Genomic DNA, 20,699 nt, shown 5'->3' with positions numbered 1-20,699 from the left:
CAAACTCACCCCAGCCCTCCAGCTCAGGGACACTAGAATAAGAGCTGCATTGACAATAGAGAATTGAGTGGTGACTGCACTGTGGAAACTTGTAATTTTGGATTGATTCTGGTCAGTGGGAAAACATTCTGGAAGTGGAAAATCCACTGTGGGGGCCATTAAAAGTCTCCTGTTATGCAGCACTGTGACTCTTGGCAATGCAGGACATAGTGGATGGAGTTGCAGCAACGTGCTTCCTGAACTGCAGTGGAGCAACAGGCAGCACACATATCCCTATTTTGGCACTGGACCAGCTTGCCACAGAGAATGTCAACAAAAAGGGTCACTTTTCTATGATTATGCAAGCACTGGTGTATCACTGGCAATGCTTCACCCACATCAGTGTTGGCTGGTCAGGGAAGGTGCAGGATGCTTGCATCTTTAAGAACATAGGAATGCTCAGAAAGCTGCAAGCCAGGACTTCCTTTTCCAACCAGTGGATTACCATTGGCAATGTTGAAATGATGATAGTGATCCTGGTGGACCCAGTCTACCCTTGCTTCCCTGGCTCATAAAGCCATATACTTGCCACAACAGCACCAAAGAAAGATTCAACGACCAGCTCAGCAGGGGCAGAATGACAGTTGAATGTACTTTTGGTAGAATGAAAGGATGCTGGCACTGTTTACTCATAAGACGGGATATCAGTGAAAAAAATATCCCAATGGTTATAGCTACCTGTTGTGTCCAGCACAGTACCTTGTGAAGCTAAGGGGAGAAGGGTGCAGGTGAAGCAGCTATCTGCTATGTTCAAACAGCCTGACACAAGGGCTATTAGAAAAGCTCAGTACAAAGCTATAGGGCGCAGGGAGGCTTTGAAGGAGCACTTTAACAGCAAGCCACAGTAACATGTTACGGTGGACTGTGATCTACCTGGCCCTGCAGTTTTGAGGGCTATTAGGAATTGTGTGGTGCTTGGTGTACATCTATGAATATATCACTGTCAATACACCTATTCATTTTGTGGTGCTCACTGTACATTTAGGATTATTACACTGTCACTGATCCTATTAGTTGTCATACTGTACAACAAGGGTAGGCAACCTATGGCACGTGTGCCAAAGGCGGCACGCGAGCTGATTTTCAGTGGCACTCACACTGCCCGGGTCCTGGCCACCGGTCTGTTGGGTAAAATCTGTTTCTGACCTGGTTTATGTAATGTCCATCTTGGATTTGTAAAAGGACAGCTAAGCTTCCATCTTGGATACTCTTCTTCTCAGATGATTTAGTGCCCTTTCAGCCTTTTGCAAATCAAGGAGAGGAAAGGTCAAGGCAGTTAGAGTCATGTGATAGCCATAATCTGCCTAGCAACTGCAGGTTATTTAGTGAGTGGCACACCTGTCACTCAGGGCTGTCCATCTGAGTGGCAGCCAGTGTCCCACACAGTTCAGCTAGCTGCCAGGAGCCCCAGAGGGACCTGGACTCATAGGACTTTAGATTCTTGGTCTCTATTAACATACTTGCTCTCAACTGCTACACGTCATTAGTGAGCACATACTTGCATTGGACTACGAGGTCAAGCAGAGACTGCATGGGCAAGCACTGAAGACCTACCTGAGGGAGAAGATCTACCCAAGAGGGAGAAGCCCTGCTCAGAGGGAGAAGAATACCCAGTTCCTGAGTTTCTGTTTGGTGTCCAGTGCCCCTGATTTTCACTATTCCTGTCGGTATCCTGAGATTTTGTCATTGTGTCCCTGTCTTCAGGATATGGTACTGTAATACCCATTGTGGTTTTCCTCTGTTTTACATCCATAGGTTAAGGGGGTTTAAGGGCTCTGAGCTTCACGCTTTGGTAAATGTTAACAACCGAGTGTGTCTTGCTTATGTTGTTTATTGTCTGAAGGGTTCCTTGTCTAGTTTACTGACTAGTGACATAATAAATATTTGTGTGTTACATCTTATTCTGCCTCTGTCTTAATAAATCACCCGATGATAGATGCGGGAGGAGGTGGGATCTGCAGACAGCCCATCTTCTGATCTGTGTAGACCATAGTTAAACTGTTTTGGGCTAACAGGTCCGGGGGGGGCTCTGCATTTTAATTTAATTTTAAATGAAGCTTCTTAAACATTTTAAAAACCTTATTTACTTTACATACAACAATCGTTTAGTTATATATTATAGACTTATAGAAAGAGACCCTCCTAAAAAGTTAAAATGTATTACTGGCACACAAAACCTTATATTAGAGTGTATACTCGGTACACCACTTCTGAAAGGTTGCCGACCAGTGCTGTACAATAACATGTAAGTGGGTGCTTTCAGTACCATCTGGCATTCTGTAGCACATGGAACAGAACTTAACAAGGGGAAATATCCATTTTGGGGACACCCCTACAGCAAGCATGGCTCTCACTGGTCAATATGTGTGAAGCTGTGGTTGTCCTAACTGTCTCCCAGTATGGAGTGAGAGGGACGCAACCCCTGATGCCACATGGAATATTGAGGGGGATTAAGGGAGGTGCTAAAATTGAGCTATCCAGGGATTGCAAAGTGGGGGGTGAGCCCGTGATTGTTGAACCTGTAGGTCCACAAGAGTCTGCAGCATCTGTGTTTGCTGCTGGAAAAGCCCCATTATGTCCTGGTGAATCTCCCTCTCCTTTTCCTGTTGTAACTCCTGGGCCTCTCTCATGTCCACTCTTTCCTTCACCATATAGTCTGCAATATTCATCCTCCAGGCCCTCTGCTCATGGTCTGATGAAGCACTGGCTTGTAGGATCTTGCTCAATGTGTCATCTCAAGACCTCTTCTTTCTCCTCCTTATCTGGTTCAGGCATTCCAGGAGGTGTGGAGGGGGAACCCCTCAAGGCCACTACAGCAGCAGCTACAGACAAAACACAGAGAGGTACCATCGTTAGTATAGTCACAATGGAAAGTGAAAATTAAGATTCAGAACTCCCTTCCCTTGCTCCCCTAAAGTTTTATGCTTATTAACGCTTCGCATGGCACCATTCACAGTACCAGCCATGGTAAGTATGGCCCACTAGGGATGAAGGAAATGAGGAAAGAATTGTTCAACTGCATGAAACTATGAGTATAGAGCAATGGTATTGATTATGCGCACCATTTTCCACAAGCAGTGGTGATTTTAGCGGATATCTCACTTCTGAGTGTAACAAAGGCACAGAGAGCACAGCTGTTGCTGGCATCCTGAAGCTGCCCAGACTCATATTCTGCTAGCCTGTTTATTGCAATGGTGTCTTCCAAAGTTATCACTGAGTGGTGTGGGAAAGCATCCTACTACAGAGGAGAAGAAGGGAGGCAGGGATAGCTCAGTGGTTTGAACATTGGCCTGCTAAACCCAGGGTTGTGAGTTCAATCCTTAAGGGGGCCACTTAGGGATCTGGGGCAAAATCAGTACTTGGTCCTGCTAGTGAAGGCAGGGGGCTGGACCTTTTGAGGTCCCTTCCAGTTCTAGGAGATGGGTATATCTCCATTATTATCTTTATATTATAAGGCTGCCATCCCTAGGAACCTTTGTGAAAGGATTGCCGAGAACATGAATGTTTCAAAGATCTTTCAGGATTCAAGGGGCATCCTTGTGTACATAAATGAACTGCTCCATATCCCTCCCCCCTCACCTAAATCTATAGGGAAATAGAATGCAGATAACAACTTTACCTCTGTTGTACTGCTATCTTTTCTAGTACAAATTAACAAAATGTCAATAGCTGCATCCTATTAAGTTGGGAACACCATTATTGTAATGGGAACTGCTCATATACACTTAGCTCAAACTTCCTTCCCCTGCACAAGCTCACCTGTGCTCAACTGCTAGGTCTGACTGGACTGCGGTGGAGTCTCAAACGGGTCCTGGCTTGCAGCATAACTGGACCCCCAGCTGCATGTCCTCCAGCTACCTCTTCTTCCTCCTTCTCCTAATATTTATCGAACAGCAGGAGCGGCAGGCCCAAAGTGCTGGCCTTGCAGTTAGCTGAGGCAGCGGGGGAGGGGCCGGGGGCTAGCCTCCCCCACCAGGAGCTCAAGGGCCAGGCAGGACAGTCTGGATGTGGCCTGTGGGCCGTAATTTGCCCACCTCTGTTCTATGCTATATATTTAGGATTGCATTATTCTTGTTTTCCACGAGTATCACTGGGGTAGCTCACAAACATTCCCCTTGCTAAGGCCCTGATCCTGCAAATGGCTTCATGCAAGCCATAATTGATTTGAGTGAGGTTCTCCTCACACAGAGACAGTTGTAAGATGCTAGCCTAGTACAAGAAACACTCCTTTCCCTGAAATTCAGAATACAACATACAAAAACTTTAGTACATTTAGAAGGAATGCATAATATTGTGCACTATAGGATATTCAGAACCATCTGCTCACCTGACTCATACAAGTAGTTCCATTTAGGTAAAGTGAACTACTCAGTCAGGCAGAACTTGTATGTGCAATAGGAGCACCAGAAGACAAAGTAAAGAGGATTTTTTTGTTTTTGTTTTTGGAGGGAAAATGTGGTATTAGAGACAATATTTAAAATTAGAAACTTAGTGGTATGTATTTTTTTATTTGCATACACCAAAATCAGAGACAGAGATCCAGCTTTCTAAACTTTGAATATTTAGTCTGTAAATGTGAATGTTTTCAGTAAATGTAAATATCTTCCAGCAGTAAGAATGTTACCAGAATCATCTTTAATAAAAGCAACATTAACTATGGCAATCTGATATATCAGACCAGATATTAGATACAGTGCCAAATCCTTGAACAAATATGTTAATTAATAATTTATGGGACAGCTTTGTGAAATGGCAGCTAATTAAAATACTGATTTGGTTACTGTTCATTTAATAAGCTAGAGGAATAGGCTTATGGTTTAACAGCTTCCTGTTTCTTCTGCTCATTTGTAGTAAAAATGTTAGAAAATGATAACATATATGGTTTTTACAGCCCTAGCTGAACACACCATGGCAGACCAAGGCGGTTGTAACTAGGGTGACCAGATAGCAAATGTGAAAAATCGGGACGGGGGTGGGGGGTAATAGGCATCTATAAGAAAAAGCCCCGAATATCGGGACTGTCCCTATAAAATCGGGACATCTGGTCACCGTAGCTGTAACAGACCCAAACCTTGGATCGCATGGGCTCTTAGATTTGTTGGGTCTGGAACAGAAGCCGGTCACTGCCTTAAACTCCAGACTTCTGGGCATACACTCAGGCACATCCTCTATCCAGCTTCCTTTCCTTTGATATGGACTCCAGTCCACCTGCCAAGATCCTGAAAGCAGTGCTGGGTGCTGGCCCTTTCCAAGCTGCCTTAGAAGCTATGACCCCTCATGGTTTCAACCTTCAGAGACTACATGGCAGTTAAAGCAAGTCTTCTGCTACAATTGCATGAGATCTCTGGGACATGTTCCAAAAGCCAGAGGATCTCCAACACTGGGAGCCAATCCTTACAGCACAGACTAAACATATCTGCAGTATTGCCAACTCTCATGCTTTTGTCATGAGTCTCATGATAATTATTGTTTTCTTTAAAGCCCCAGCTCCGGGAGTCAAGTGGATATGTGATGATTTCAGCCGCCTTTCTTAAAGAAAAAGTTTCTAGCCCTCATGGCTGCAGAGACAGCTTCAAAATGTGACCCCAGAAGGCTCAAAAAGCAGAAGGCAAGTACAAAGAACACTAAATCTATTATTTTTACCTAGTCTCATGATTTTAAAGCCAATTTCAAGCTTGACTCATGACTTTTGAGCATTTGGGGTTGGCAACGCCGCATCCGTTCACCCAACTGAAGGAAAGGCGAGGGCAGCAATCACTTACAGATGTTAAAACTTTACATTACTTTCTGAACGGTCTTTTCAAACCTAGGGTCTCTTTCGTAACAGCGATCAGGCCGAACCCCGCACTGGGTTACGCCCAGGCAGGCTCCTGGCCTCCAGGAGGGCTTGAGCTGCGCTGGGCCTACGTGTGCAGGGGCTGCCCCCAGTGTCAAGCCAGGCTGGGAGTGGATGGGTGACGCCTCCCTGTTAAAGGTGAGGTGCCTTTGGGCTCCCATCCCTGACCGGTCTCTGGCCAGCTCCTGCTGCAGCTCGCACACAGGCTGGTGGCAGCTGCTGCCCTACCCCCATCTCCCGCCTCCCTCGCCCGGATCTCAGGCCGGGCCCCCGGGCAGAGGCCGAGCCGCTGTTGCCCCCGCCCCCGGAGGAGGCACCTCCTCCCCGCGGAGCTCGGAGAAGATGGCGGCGGCTGCTAGCTGGGCCGGCCTGGGCCTGGTGCTGCTGTTGCTGGCCGCGGCCGCCGGGGCTGGCGAGCCGGAGGGGAAGCGGCGGGCCCAGCCCGCCAAGAAGAAGAAGGACATTCGGGATTATAACGATGCGGACATGGCGCGGCTGCTGGAGCAGTGGGAGGTACGGGCTGGGTCGGGGCTCCGCGGCGCCCCCCTCACCGACCTCCCCTCAGTCCCCCGCCGCTCCCCGGTGTCCACGTGGTGCGCCCCCCCGCTCAGCTTCCCGTCCCCCGCTGCTTAGCCCTGAGCTGAATCGACATGTGCTCCCCGCCTCCCCATCGCGGTCCGCTCCCTGCCCTGCGCTCCCCTCCCGCGCCACGGGGCTCCGCGCAGCTCGGCCGCGGCCGACGGGAGGGCGCCCTCCTGCCCCAGCGGGCGGCGGGACGCTTCCCCAAAGCTGCTGTTGGAGCCGTGTCCGCCTGGGCGGGGAGGGCGTTGGCTACTTCCCGCCGCTGGGCGGGGGAGAACCGGCCGGGGTTCCCCTGGCAAGGGGGTGGGGGCGAGCTGTGCTAGTGTGGTCGGGGTTCCCTTGCCGACAAAGGGGTTCGGCCCCGCTGTGACACATGCCACCTCCATCAGGTAGAGGCGATAAAAGGTGGTGTGTGGGGGAGGGGATGGAATAGGTGGGATCCTAGGCCCCGCATGACACCCTCCCCATCTGCCTGAAAGCCCCAGTTACAGCCTGGGATGAGTATAAGTAACCCTGGGAGTTGGCAGTTTGCGCCCTGTTCACTTTACCATGGCCAGAACCTGCTGGAGAGCTCTGCTGTGGTCAAAGCTCATGAGCAAGTAGATAGTTATTTTGTGAGATTGAATGAACAGATACATGGTTTCTACTAGGTAGTTGTGGTTGAGAGCACAAATTAAGGTACCACGTATCATCAGTTATTTAGTTCAGCTAATTGTAGCCCACTTTATTCTCCACTATCTCTTCCCAACTAGACTGACTTTCAAACTAGTTACTATTCGAGGCCCCAATCTTGCGGATGTGTACTACTCATACATGTTAACAACTTCATTTATTAAACAGTAATAAGTCACCGGGGCCAAATGTTATTCGCCCAAGAGTTCTGAAGGAACTCAAATATGAAAGTGCAGAACTACTAAGTGTGGTATGTAACCTATTGCTTAAATCAGTCTGTTACATTAGCTATCCACCAGTCAGCTGGTAAAGGCCAATTTTTAAAAAAAGGGCTTCTGAGGCATTCCTGGCAATTACAGGCTGGTAAGCCTAACTTCAGTACCAGGCAGATGGGCTGAAATTATACTAAAGGACAGAATTATCAGACACACAGATGAACACAGTTAGTTGGGGGAGAGTCAACACACCTTTTGAAAAGGGAAATCATACCTCACCAATCTATTAGAATTCTTTGAGGGGATCAACAAATGTGGATCAGGGTGATATAGTGGATATAGTGTACTTGGACTTTCAGAAAGCCTCTGACAAGATCCCTCACCAAGGGTTCTTAAGCAAACTAAGCAGTTATAGGCTAAGATTGATGGATCAGTAACTGGCTAAAAGGAAACAATTGGAAGGAGTAAATGGTGATTTTTTCATGATGCAGAGAGGTGAATAGCAGTGTCTTCCAAGGATCTCTACTGGGGCCATTACTGTTCAAACATATTCATACGAGGTCTGGAAAATGGGGTACACAATGATGTGGCAAAGTTTGGAGATGATACAAAATTACTCAAGATAGTTAGGTCCAAAGCTGACTGCAGCGAGTTACAAAGGGATCTCACAAAACTGGGGTGGTTTGGGCAACAGAATGGCAGGTGACATTCAGTGTTGTCAAATGCAAAGTAATGCACGCTGGAAAACATAATCCCAGCTATACATACAAAATGATGACTGCCAGATGATGGGATGGATCACTCAATAATTGCCTGGTTCTGTTCATTCCCTTTGAAGAATCTGACATCAGCTGCTCTAGCAGGGCTAGGCAACCTATGGCACCGTGCCGAAGGTGGCACACAAGCTGATTTTCAGCGGCACTCACACTGCCCAGGTCCTGGCCACCGATCGAGTGGGGGGGGCCTCTGCATTTTAATTTAATTTTAAATGAATCTTCTTAAACATTTTAAAAACCTTATTTACTTTACATACAACAATAGTTTAGTTATATATTATAGACTTATAGAAAGAGACCTTCTAAAAACATTACAATGTATTATCGGCACGCGAAACCGGCACGCGAAACGTGCATAAATGAAGACTCGGCACACCACTTCTGAAAGGTTGCTGACCCCTGCGCTATAGGAAGAAAGGATACTGGGCTAGATGGATCATTGGCCATACTGGGTCAGATGATTCTTATGTTCTGTTTACTTTCCTTTATTGCCTGTTCCCTGTCTCCCTGTGTGTCCTTCTGTCGCTACAGTGTCTTCTATTTCTTTTCTCCCTATCTGCTGCCTTTTCTATTTGTCTCTCCCAAATGCCGCAGATCCTTCTGATTCCATTCCTTCCCCTATGGTTGTGGTTCAGAATGTTTTGTGCTGTTTTTGAAAGCAGCAGGGGTAAAAATATATCACTTTTATCTGTACCCAGTTTCACAGGGTTTCAAGTCAATGTGTGGGAACTGGTTTTTGCATGTGCCTTTTGCACAGGAGATTTTTGTAGAGAAGAAAAAAAGCCATCTGATTCTGCTGAACTGTGTATTTTTGTTGAGCAGCTTCTGAACTTCTCATTCTATGAACTGGCACTAAGGCCTTGTCTATAGGAAAAAAGCATTGCATTAGAAATTGTGTTACCTAATATGTTTTAACTAAAATGATGTTAAAACATGATTTAACCCTTGGTTTAAAATGATGGTAATCATGACTAGCTAATATGTTTCCTTGTGGAGAGCCTTATTTTTTTTAGTGTTTCCTATCTCTGTGGTAACCAACAGCAAGGCTTGGAAAGTGGGAGTCACGCCCTGCCTTCCCAGGGGGCTGCCAAAAGAGCACACAGGCCTTGTGAGGCTGAAGAATTTGTAAGATGGCTATATATGCACTCCTCATGTCCCCCTGCCTTCGCCACCCCCTCCCCCAACCTTCTGGGTGTCAGAAGGAAAATTTGAAGTAGTTGTAAATGTGTGGGATGAGGAAACTGGAAGTGTCAGATAAAGGGCAGAGGAAGAAAAGGAGAGTTATAACAGAGCATGTGATTGATAAAAATGAGACCATATGGAAGAATGATTGTGGTGTTAGGAGTCAGGAAATATTAAAATTCAAACCCTGGCTCAGCTACTAACTTACTATCTGGCTTTGGACAAATTACTTTACCCCTCTATCTCAGGTTTCCTGCTTGTATAATGAGAATATTTGCCAGTCTCACAGGGATGTTGAGGATTAATTCCTGATTATTAAATAATCTACCATATATCTTTTTATATACACAGGACATAATCTTCAACTGTTCTGAACTCATTCTTGACACAGTTGAGGGAGGAAGGCAAAGGTACCGCTAAGCTGCCCTTATCCCTGCCTCAAACCTGTGAGCACATGGGACTGAATCAGACATATAATAGTTAAAGGAGTTTAAGGGTTTTTAATTTATGCTTTTAATGGCTCCAGGGGGAGTTAAAGAGGGCAATGATTGGCCAGCACGCATTGTGCTCAGGCCTTGCCCATTATACTGGGGGGAGGCAAGTAGCATAGAGCACACTACATCTTCTTTATGCCACCCAAGGGTTCCCATATGTCAGGGTAATCTCTAACAGCCCCTCCACGGTTGCTTTCCCTCTACTTTGTATAGTCTGTAGAGCATAAGAGAGCCAGAAGTCGAGCCAAAATCTGGGCCAGAATTCTTTCCATGGCTAAAATTTATGTTCTTTAAAACCATTTATTATGGCACTAATTTTAAACTTCGACATACCCCAGAGTTGGCTCAGAGCTAAAATCATAAATTACCATAAGCTTTTTTGGCTAATTCTGTTATAGAAATATATACAATACAGTATATGGAAATTAATAACAAAGAACGTTCATTTTAGGAAGGGGTTTGTGAGGAGAAAACAGATAAAGAAGAAGTGTATGGGTGTCATTTAATCCATTTAGTACTTTCTTTGTGAAACTTCATATTCGTACATGCCTGGCAGACTTACCTATTCATTTTATACTGAAAATCACGTATTTGTCTTGCTTTTAGTTATTAGTTTTGGACTTCACACAGTAATACATATCTCTTTTATAAAGCTTTCTGAGAGATCTTCAAGTGATGAAGTGCCATGTACAGAAGCTGTCAATCACTCCTTTTGGTGGAAGGTTATACTTACTCAAACCAAAGCAATACTACTTTGAAAAAACGAATAAATTTTCATAGCCATTCAGCTAATTGATATTAATAGGCATGTGTTGTTACAGCAGTCTTAGCCAGTTTGTATAATGTATAAGGATTAGTTGAAACTTTGTATTCCTAGCTCCTCTTTTCACAAGTACAAAATAAACTACATTTGTGTGGCTTAAACTAATTTTAGAATAGTACTGAGAATTGCTTTTCTGTTTCCTAAAAATTATTTCTCAGTAATATGCTTTACACTTTCACAATACTTTACAAACATGGCCTTTCTCAGCATCCCCAAAAAGTGTTCTTCCCAGTTTTCAGGAATGGGGACTAAGGCAGAGAGAATAAGGATGGGATTTTCAGAAGCGTTTGTGATCTTTTTCCCCATGGAGTTTGTGCTAGTAGATCACTTACATGCTTGTGAAAAATCCACCATAAATGATTTATTGAAGGCTACACAGTAAGTTGGTAGCAGAGCTGGGAGCATACTTAGAATTTCTGAGCTCAGTCCACTAGACAACTACACCTCTACCCCAATATAACGTGATCCGATATAACATGAATTCGGATATAATGCAGTAAAGCAGCGCTCCGGGGGTTGGGGCTGCACACTCCGGCAGATCAAAGCAAGTTCAATATAATGCGGTTTCACCTATAACGCAGTAAGTTTTTTTTGTTTGTTTGTTTGTTTTTTTTGGCTCCCAAAGACAGTGTTATATCGGGGTAGAGGTGTATTCTCTCCTCTCTTCGGCCATGTTTTGTATATACAACTCACAAAAGTTCAATCAAAACCAGTTTGCAAGCAGTGAAGAAGGAAAAGCTTTAATACCTATTTAAGAAGTAACACTGTAATTCCCCAAAGTAAAAGACTGCAGAACAACGTAGTGATAGAAATTCAATTTAAAACCCTAGGTCAGTCAGTAAAAAAGCAAACTCCACTTGTTCCAGACAGGAAAACAGCTGCAGCCATTCATCCGAACCAGCATTGTCTTTTCCTGTCTCCATCATGTGGTCGGAGGATAATATCTGATTCATAAGCTGGTATAGGGCATGGTGTAGAAATGAAGGTAAATGTACAGGGAACCTAAATTTAAAAAAAAAAAAAATTCAGGAAGAGCTACTAACTCTTAAGGGTGTGTGTGTACATGTACATTGCAACACTGCTTTTGTATGTTCCACAAAGTATACAAGGTGCATGCAATTTTGCTATATTTGTCTTTATTTTGGAATCCTCATAATAAAATACATCTTGCTCTTTATCACAAGCAGTATCTAATAATTTTCTAAACTAAACAGTGACAAATGTCAAAAGAATAGTTTTGCAATGGGTTGGAGTTTATATCGAGGTGGTGTGTTAAGTTTAATGTGTAATTAAAATCTGTTTGTTTCAAAACAGAAAGATGATGACATAGAAGAGGGAGATCTTCCTGAACACAAAAGGCCATCAGCACCAATAGACTTCTCCGAAATTGATCCAAGCAAGCCTGAGAGTATCCTGAAAATGACAAAAAAAGGGAAGACTCTTATGATGTTTGTCACAGTGTCAGGCAATCCCACTGAAAAGGAGACTGAGGAAATTACCAGCCTGTGGCAGGGAAGTCTCTTCAATGCAAACTATGATGTACAAAGGTAAACAATCGTCTTCAAAGTTCTGTATGGCTTTGACAGGACCCTGATGTTTCTTTCTCAAAGTGTTCTTCAGAGCTGTTCTGTTTCTCTCAGTCTGTTTCTTTGCTCTCCTAAATCACTGTTTATACCTTTTTAACCTTCCTTCAAGCCTCCTTGGTCGTAATGTGGTCAAGCTTTTTAAGACTTAAGGTATGTCTATACTGTAAACGTGAATCCACCTATATGAGGTTGACTTACAGCCACCACAGTAATCTCTGTGGTGGTGCATGTCCTCACTATTCTCCTTGGGTCGGTGGTGCTTATCCTTACCAGCAGCACTTCCACCAACCTAAAAGGGGCAGTGTGGGGAACTGAGAGCCCAGTCTCTCAGCTCTGCTGGCCGCTTCCTGCCAGTAGTGCCCCGAGTGCCCTGAGTGGGCAGGGAGCCCCCCGGGCTTCTTGCCCTGGCTCTCAGACGGGAGCAGCGTCCAGCTGCCCAGCTCTCCGGGGGAGCAGAGGCTTTTTTTTTCCTGCGTGAAATTGACAAGACAGCCAATGTAAGGGATGCAGCCTCTACACAGACACTGCATCACCCTAACTACACCAACTAAGCCTTACACCTCTCATGGAGGTGGAGTTATTATATCAGTGTTGTAGGGCACTTTCATCGGTGGGAGGAAGGCTGTAATGTAGACATTGACATAATTAGGTTGACATAGGTCGACATATGGCAGCTTAACTGTATAGTGTAGACCAGCCCTTAGTCATAGCGTCTGTATGGCCTAACTCAATCCAGCCATCTGTCTTTTTAATTGTAATTGTTTATGTGCTTGATGAGAAAGTATTCCACCCGGAAGTCTGTGTCACCATTAAGCTTTTAATTCCTTTTACTAAAAATAAACTTTCAGAGATCCTTTCGAAATAGAAGGCTGATAGATTGCCTGTGCTGGTGAGGAGGCAGACGGAGTTCTGTTGCTGTACTGATCTTACATCCAGTAATGGAATACTGTTTATTTCTTTTTCTGTGAAAGAGATTTAATGCATGTTGGCAGTTTATTTATTAGTTACTTAATAGAATCTTGTTGTAATATTTTTCATATATTCTTAAATATTCATCAACTACATTTTTGAAACATGGGCAGATGTGTCTTTCTGTGGTTTCCTTGAAGGCACCAAGTCTCAACACAGCCAAAAACATTAAATTATCTAATGTCCTGGTTCTTAGTTTTTGAGCTTATATTCTTCACTTTCCTCTTTGCTTTGTTTTATACATATTAATGAGTATTTATTGTAAGTAAGGCTACGGTTTAGTCACGGGTATTTTTAGTAAAAGTCACGAGCAGTAAACAAAAATTACAGCCCGTGACCAGTCTCTGACTTCTTCTAAAAATGCCCATGACTAAAACTCGTGGGGGTGGGTTTGCCTACCTGCCTCCGCGCCCGCCCCCCAGCAGCAGCAGACACAGTTTGGGTGTGGGAGCGGGCAAGGGGTTGGGGCCCGGGACGGGGTGAGGCTGGCTCTGGGCGATGCCTGCCTGGGGAGCTCCCTGAAGTGGTGACACCCATCTTGCTCAGCTCCGTCCTAAGCAGGGGGGCCAGATAGTTCTGCGCGCTGCCTCGGCCTGCAGGCGCTGCCCTGCAGCTCCCATTTGCTGCGGTTCCCTGCCAATAGGAGCTGCAAAGCCAGCACTCTGAGCAGAGGCAGCCCACAGAGCTGCCTGGCCATGCCTCCACCTAGCAGCTGAGCAAGGGCAATGTTACCGCTTCTGGAGCCCCCCAGGTAAGCAGTGGCCAGAATCTGCCTCACCCCATCCTGTGCCCCAAACCCTGCCCCCTCCCACACTCAAACTCTGCTGCTGGGTGCGCGGTGACCAGACTGCCCCAGCAGTAGCCGATGCGACTGGCACAGGAGCTGCCTGAGCCAGGCACACCGTTCACTGCAGAAGTCATGGAGGTCACGGAATCTGTGACTTCTGTGACAAACTCGCAGGCTTAATTATAAGATATCAACACTTTTATGTGTAGCTAATAGCAGTAGTTGTATAACAGCAAATTTCCTGGTGAGACTAATAAGAAATTGTACTTGCTGCCATGGTGTGTTTTTTGGGTTGAGCACGATCTGCTTTTTTTAAAAAAGCAGATGTACCACTTAATGCTACTAAGTGCACCCTGCTCTTGGAATAGCTCTAAATGAAACATAATGTTTTTAGTACTTCAAAGACCAAATGCTAATTGACAGTTTTTTTTCATCTAGGTTTATTGTTGGCTCAAATCGTGCCATCTATATGCTACGTGATGGGAGCTATGCATGGGAGATCAAAGACTTTCTGGTAAATCAGGAGAGGTGTGCAGATGTAACTCTAGAAGGTCAGGTGTACCCTGGCAAAGGAGCAGAAGAAAGTGAAAAAGTGAAAAATAAAACCAAACCAGAGAAAAATAAAAAGAAAAAAGATGCAGACAAGAAATCGAAACCCCTCAAAGAAGACAACCGAGCTACCAAACAGAGAGAAGATCTATGACAAACAAATTAACCAGACTGAGTGTAGTAAATAGAAAATCAACACTTTTGTTGTTCACAGAGGAAACCAACTGTCTCTCTAAATTTTGCAGCCTTACCCATACAATTTCTGGCTATTTAGGGGTGCGGGGGTGGGAATAAGAAGACAAAGGATTACTGGATTTAAGAGAGTGTATATTTAAATGCACCAATTTACTTATTAATGTTGGGCATTTACTTAACAGCAAAGTTAACGTTTAATGTTTTGGGGTTACCTACTTTAGATAGCAACTTTCTTATGTTTTACTCAATTGGTTTAAGGTTAAAATAAGCACCAATGCATCTGATGTTATGGACTTTGTTCATATGACGAGAAAGGAAAAAGAATTGTGATCCTTACAGTGCACCAAAGTTAATGTGTAGTAGTAGTTGGCCATTGTGGTTAGGTAAGTCAATTATGTCAATGATTCACATAGTCACTGCTAGGTGGTAGACTAAACTGGCACAGTATGTTCCTGGCAGCCATTATACAGACTCTGCTCAGTGAGTAATAGTCACTATGATTTTAATGGATTGTACTCTGATTTTAGGCAGAGTATACCCTCAGAGTACCACAGCTGGCATTGAAATAGGTGCTTGGATGCATAATATAAGAGAGAGACATACAAAAACTGTTTTGTTTGTACTCTGAATTGGCAAAAGCAAGGAGATTCTCAGGACCTGATTCTCTAGTCATCTATATCTGCGAAAATGAGGCATAACCCTATAGGCATCAATGGAGTTACAATGCCATTCTGAAAATGGTCTAAGTGAAAGAAGAATCAGACCCATGGCCAATCCCCAAATGTATTTAGGTGCCTAACTCCCATTGAATTCGGTGGGAGCTAGATGCCTAAATACCTTTGAGGATCTGGGCCTTGGTGTGTAAACTGCCAGTCCGGTTTTTGTTTCAGCAGGCAGAGTTCTTACAGAGTAAAAGACAAGTGAGTTAAAAGAGAAGCAGCCTTAACTCTGAATTTGTTTTTTATTGGTTTGAGAGCTTTTATAACTCTCTATATAAGTATTAATTGCTGTGTGAGGAAAATTGATGTACTACTAGCCATCTAGGGCCTGACCATTCTGTCAGTTACATGCTAACAGCTCCCATTAAAATGAGTTAGGGGCAGAATTTGTTGGTTTCTAATAATTGGTTCAGTCTACTTGAATACTTCCTCATTAAAATAATTAAATCAGTCTCCTTTTGCAACAACCATAAATACTGGGAAAGTTGATTGTGGGTGGGGATGGAGGATTTAAATCCTCTTCAAAAGACAACTTGTTTAAATAAGTTTTTTTATTCTAACTGTGTCCACATATATGTATGACTTTTGAAGTTTTCCCTCAAATATGTTGAGGAATAAATGCATAATGACCCTGAACATGCACCGATTTCAGGATGAGAGGCACAGTGTTAGATACCTGTTTGATATTACTGAAATAAAGTTACTTTGCTTTTTAAGGTGCCAAAATTCATGTGTTTTTAATAACTAAAAGGTCCTAACTTGAACCATAATGGTTAATCTTTTTACATTGAAGTATTTTGTAAGTGGTTGATTTAGTGAGTGTTTGTTTCAGAATAAGAATGTATCTAGATTTGCACACAAATAGAACCTGGTTTAGTTTGTTGTTTCAAAATTCACCTTTTACAATTGTGGTCATGATATATTCGTTTCAGTAAATTTATCTTTGGGTCACAGGCTCATCCCTGTCTGGTTTCCATAATTACTCACAAGTAAAGACTAAAATATTTTGATGAAACATGCAGGTATTAATATGCATATCTTCACTCTTCCCCTTGCAGATCTTTGTGTGAACTAAAGATTAGATTGTAGTGAATTGCAGTCAGAAAGATTGCTGTAAATGTATATCTGCCCAATACTCTGAGTGAAAAGCTATAAAGCATTTGTGTCTTGGGGATTAATTATATTGCTTTTCTGCACTACTATTCATGGCAAAGATACAGAGCAGTTCAGACAACTCTGTAGATATTTGATATTCAGAATGTTTTCTGCTCTTGTAAACACATTGTTGTCTCATCTGTCATTGATCTGTTGCTTGCAGGTACTCATTCTGCATTGCCTTTATTTGGAGTATTGTGTCATTTTTCAAGAAGGAATCACAAGCAAACTCAAATAAAAATCTGTAAGATCCAATGTTTCTTAGTATATAACAAACAAGTTATAATTTACCTTGTAAATTATAGAATACTCTTAACACAGGCCTTGAATCCTTTAGAAACTAAGGATATTTTAGTATGGCTATAGAGACTTTTAACATGGCTATTCTAATCTCTGAAGAGACTACAGAGTGTTTCAATTGTATAATATATACCAGATGCATGCTGGAACATTTTATCCAGTTTGACAAAAACTGTGCAGTATGATTCAGTTCAAGCACAAAAATGTAAATTTAAAAAATATTACAGATACTGTAAAAACAACTAAGTTGTGTGAGGGGAAAAATAATTAAAAATTAAAACTATCCAAAATACAACTTACAAATGAAGTTCAAGCCAACATTTTAAAATTTGGATGTCTAAAGTTAAATATCTAAATCCATATTTAGGTAAATAACAGTAGCCTGATTCAGTAGTGCTAAACGCTCAACAGCAGGGGTCTGTCTAAAGTGGGAAAAGGTGTAGTTTTATTTTAAACCTGATATAGCTAACATAATTTGAAACAACACTTACTTAGACATGAGCTGTTAAACTGTCAGCATTAGGTGCTAAATAGTGTTTCAAATCATGTTATCGAGCTTGATTGTTTATATAATAAGCATTAGACAGACTTAATAGGCATATAGCTGACAATTAATGCTTTTTGATCCTCAAATAATTAGAAAAATATATGGTATTACATTCACCCAGATCTCTTATACTCCATTTTTCTTAACTCTCTCCTGCCCACACATTCCAAGGCCAACAGATAGTGTTATGCCTATTAATGTTACTTCACTGCACCTCTTAAATCTCCTATGAATGCCATGATCCTATTGAAAGCACAGGAAATTGTCACTTTGTTTATTCTCTTCACTGTTCCTCTTTCAATTGTTAGGATACTAACTAGCATCTCCAAAACAAAGATATAGGGATCGGAAAGGAAGAGGAGAGAGCTGAGTACTTTTAGTTTTGAACCCTGTCCTGCCAGACTGCGGGAGTCCTGTGTTTGTTCTGGACGTCCATTTTCTATAATTCCATTTTAAGTTCTTGCACACAGTTCACCTGTATGTTTTCCTTCAGTGACACTTTTTGCATCGGATGTGACCTTGGGACAATGAACAGAGTATGTGTAATGAAGGGACAATTTACAACAGTGGCTGAATATCCTCAGTGAAGATGCTGAGGAGCAGTGAACTAAGCAGGAATCCAAGCCAACTGGTGGATCCCAACATGCAACTCTGCATTTGATATGCTGCTTTTAAGCTTAAATGGATGTCTGAGACAAAGTTGGCAGGTTTTGGCTACCGGCACAGCTTGTCTGGAAATATTCCCTGTACAGCCAAGCGGGTGATGTAATATGTATGTCAGTGATCCATTTTAGAGAGAACTCTGTAGCCTGATTTCTCCCCCCCACCCATTGTCTTGTTTACAGAGTTGCATGAAAACCAAATCTGTGCTTTCATCAAAGCTAAATGGTTGCCTGCCTGCCTTTGCAGCAGATGTGCTGTAGCAGCGACACTGCAAAAAGTTTTCATCGAAAATCTAACATGCTAGTATAAATTATTTCTGTGGATTGCAAGTTTTACAAAAGCTAAATGTCATGCCTCAGTTAGCCAACTTTGGGGTTATACTACATAAAGGTTTGTTACTGAATCTTTACAGGCAAACTACATTGATAGTTCTAATTCTATGGTCAGCGCTTACATCTCTGATAAATATAGGCATGATTTTTTACAGTACTTTGTAGAAACACCATGATGAACTGTTTTATCTATTTCAGTGAGTATCATCATTATTCTGAAACTTCCTGGTTAGAAGTCCAGTACAATGATGCAACTTCCATTGACAGAGGACTTGATCTTGTTTCCATTGGTTTCAATGGGAGCTTTGTCACGGACTTCAATTGGAGCAGGATTGGGGCCCTTCGCCTCACACAAAAGAAATGCTGAATGCAGCAGCTGAACTGAATGCCAGGGGCTGAACTTTTAGAGAAAGACTTTAGCATAATGCTGCAACACCATTGCCTATGGAGAAGTAGGTGGTGGTAGTGTTTACACAAATTATATTTTCAGGGCAGCATTTGTTGAAAAATTGTTATATACAATGTAATGAATTGTTTTAATAAATCTTACTGTAAAACTAATGTCCGTTACTAGCCTTTTCTCTTGATCTGTTGCACAGTACTCTCCTATTACAAACCATTTGCAGACAAGGAAGATGACTTCTCATTTCTTCAGTAAGTTCTGTTTAGCTTGTTAATGCATTTCCTTACACTTCCATCTAGTGGTATAAATAAAAACGTTTTAAAAACTTGACTAACTCCATTATGGAACATCTAAAACTATACAGCCGATAATATTTTGTATTTTAACAGAGGAATCTTGTATCTGCTCTGCAAAGAGTAATGTTGGCTTCTGCCCCCCCAAAAGACTTCATCAGTGGCAGATGCAAAAGGTATTTTCTAAACATGGTGTCTTCCATTTTTAAACTTTCAAAGTTAAACTCTTAAGAACTCAAATGTTTTACAAAGATTTGGAGGAACCTAATGACATCAGGCTTTGGATGGTGCCCTACAATGATGGTCTGTGAACTTAACATAAGAATGGCTATAGTGGGTTAGAGCAATGGTTCATCTAGCCCAGTATCCTAACTTCCAGCAAGGGCTAGTGCCAGATGCTACAGAAGGAATTAACAGAAAAGGGCAATTTACTGAGTGATCCATCCTGTCATCCAGTCCCAGCTTTTAGGGACACCCAGAGAATGGGGTTGTGTCCTTGACCATCTTGGCTTACAGCTATTGGTGGACCTATCTTCCATGAATTTATCTAATTGTTTAAATCCAGTTATAGTTTTGACCGTCACAACATCCCCTGGCAATGAGTTCCAGACGTTGACTGAGTTGTGTGAAGAAATACTTTTTGTTTATTTTAAACCTGCTGCCTATTAATTTCATTGGGTGACCCTTGATTCTGTGAAGGGGGAAATAACACTTCTTGACTCTTTCTCCACACCATTCATGATTTTATAGACCTCTATCGTATCCTCTCTTAGTTGTCTCTTTTCTAAACTCAATGGTCAGAAATGCCTTAATTTTTCCCCATATGGAAGCTGTTCCATCCCCTTAATCATTTTGGTGCCCTTCTCTGTATTTTTCCAATTTTATTTTTTTTTTAGGTGGGGCAACCAGAACCACACATTCTATTTGAGGTGTGGACATACTATAGACTTATATAGTGACATTACATTATTTTCTGTTTTATTATCAATCCTTTTCCTAATGGTTCATAAGATTCTGTTACTTTTTGACCGCTGCTGCACATTGAATGGAAGTTTTCAGAGAGCTATCTACAATGACTCCAAGATCTCTTTCCTTAATGGTAACAGCTAACTTAGACCCCATCATCTTATATGTATAGTTGAGTTTATGTTTTCCAATGTGCATTATCTTGCATTTATCAACATTTAATTTCATCTACCATTTTGTTGCCCAGTCACCCAGTTTTGTATAATCCATTTGTAACTCTTTGCAGTCATCTTTGGGCTTAACTATTTTGAGTATTTTTTTTGTATCATCTGCAGACTTTGCCACCTCACTGTTTACTCTTTTCCAGATCATTTATGAATATGCTGAACAGCACTGGTCCCAGTACAGTTCCTTGGGGGAACCTGCTATTTACCCCTTTCCATTATAAAAACTGACCATTTATTCCTATCCTTTGTTTCCTATCTTTTAACCAGTTATTAATCCATGAGAGGGGGACTTTCCCTATTATCCCATGGGCCTTGTCTACACTACCGCGGTAAGTGGACCTAAGTTACGCTACTCCAGCTACATGAATAACATAGCTGGAGTTGGCGTA

At 42.6% G+C, this 20,699-nt stretch overlaps 1 protein-coding gene across 1 annotated transcript; it reads left to right on the top strand.

Annotated features, from left to right (window-relative positions):
• Nucleotides 1-6,087: 6,087 nt before the first annotated feature.
• Nucleotides 6,088-14,806, top strand: MESD (mesoderm development LRP chaperone). The gene is made up of 3 exons (XM_039492973.1): nt 6,088-6,388; nt 11,934-12,166; nt 14,400-14,806. Exons 1-3 carry the CDS (start codon nt 6,218-6,220, stop codon nt 14,662-14,664), a joined length of 669 nt encoding a protein of 222 aa, XP_039348907.1. The 5' UTR covers nt 6,088-6,217; the 3' UTR covers nt 14,665-14,806.
• The last annotated feature ends 5,893 nt before the right edge of the window (nt 14,807-20,699 follow it).

Source organism: Mauremys reevesii, linkage group 10 (assembly GCF_016161935.1).
Source record: "Mauremys reevesii isolate NIE-2019 linkage group 10, ASM1616193v1, whole genome shotgun sequence".
NCBI lineage: Eukaryota > Metazoa > Chordata > Testudines > Geoemydidae > Mauremys > Mauremys reevesii.
The sequence above is the reverse complement of the archived record's forward strand: the minus strand, read 5'-3'. Positions and strand labels throughout refer to the sequence as shown.

What these genes read in the sequence shown, in the direction of transcription:
- MESD (XM_039492973.1), top strand. Translation starts at nt 6,218, where the DNA reads ATGGCGGCGGCTGCTAGCTGGGCCGGCCTGGGCCTGGTGCTGCTGTTG. An exon ending in GGCTGCTGGAGCAGTGGGAG is followed by an intron (nt 6,389 to 11,933) that starts GTACGGGCTGGG and finishes GTTTCAAAACAG; the next exon opens with AAAGATGATGACATAGAAGA. An exon ending in GCAAACTATGATGTACAAAG is followed by an intron (nt 12,167 to 14,399) that starts GTAAACAATCGT and finishes TTTTTCATCTAG; the next exon opens with GTTTATTGTTGGCTCAAATC.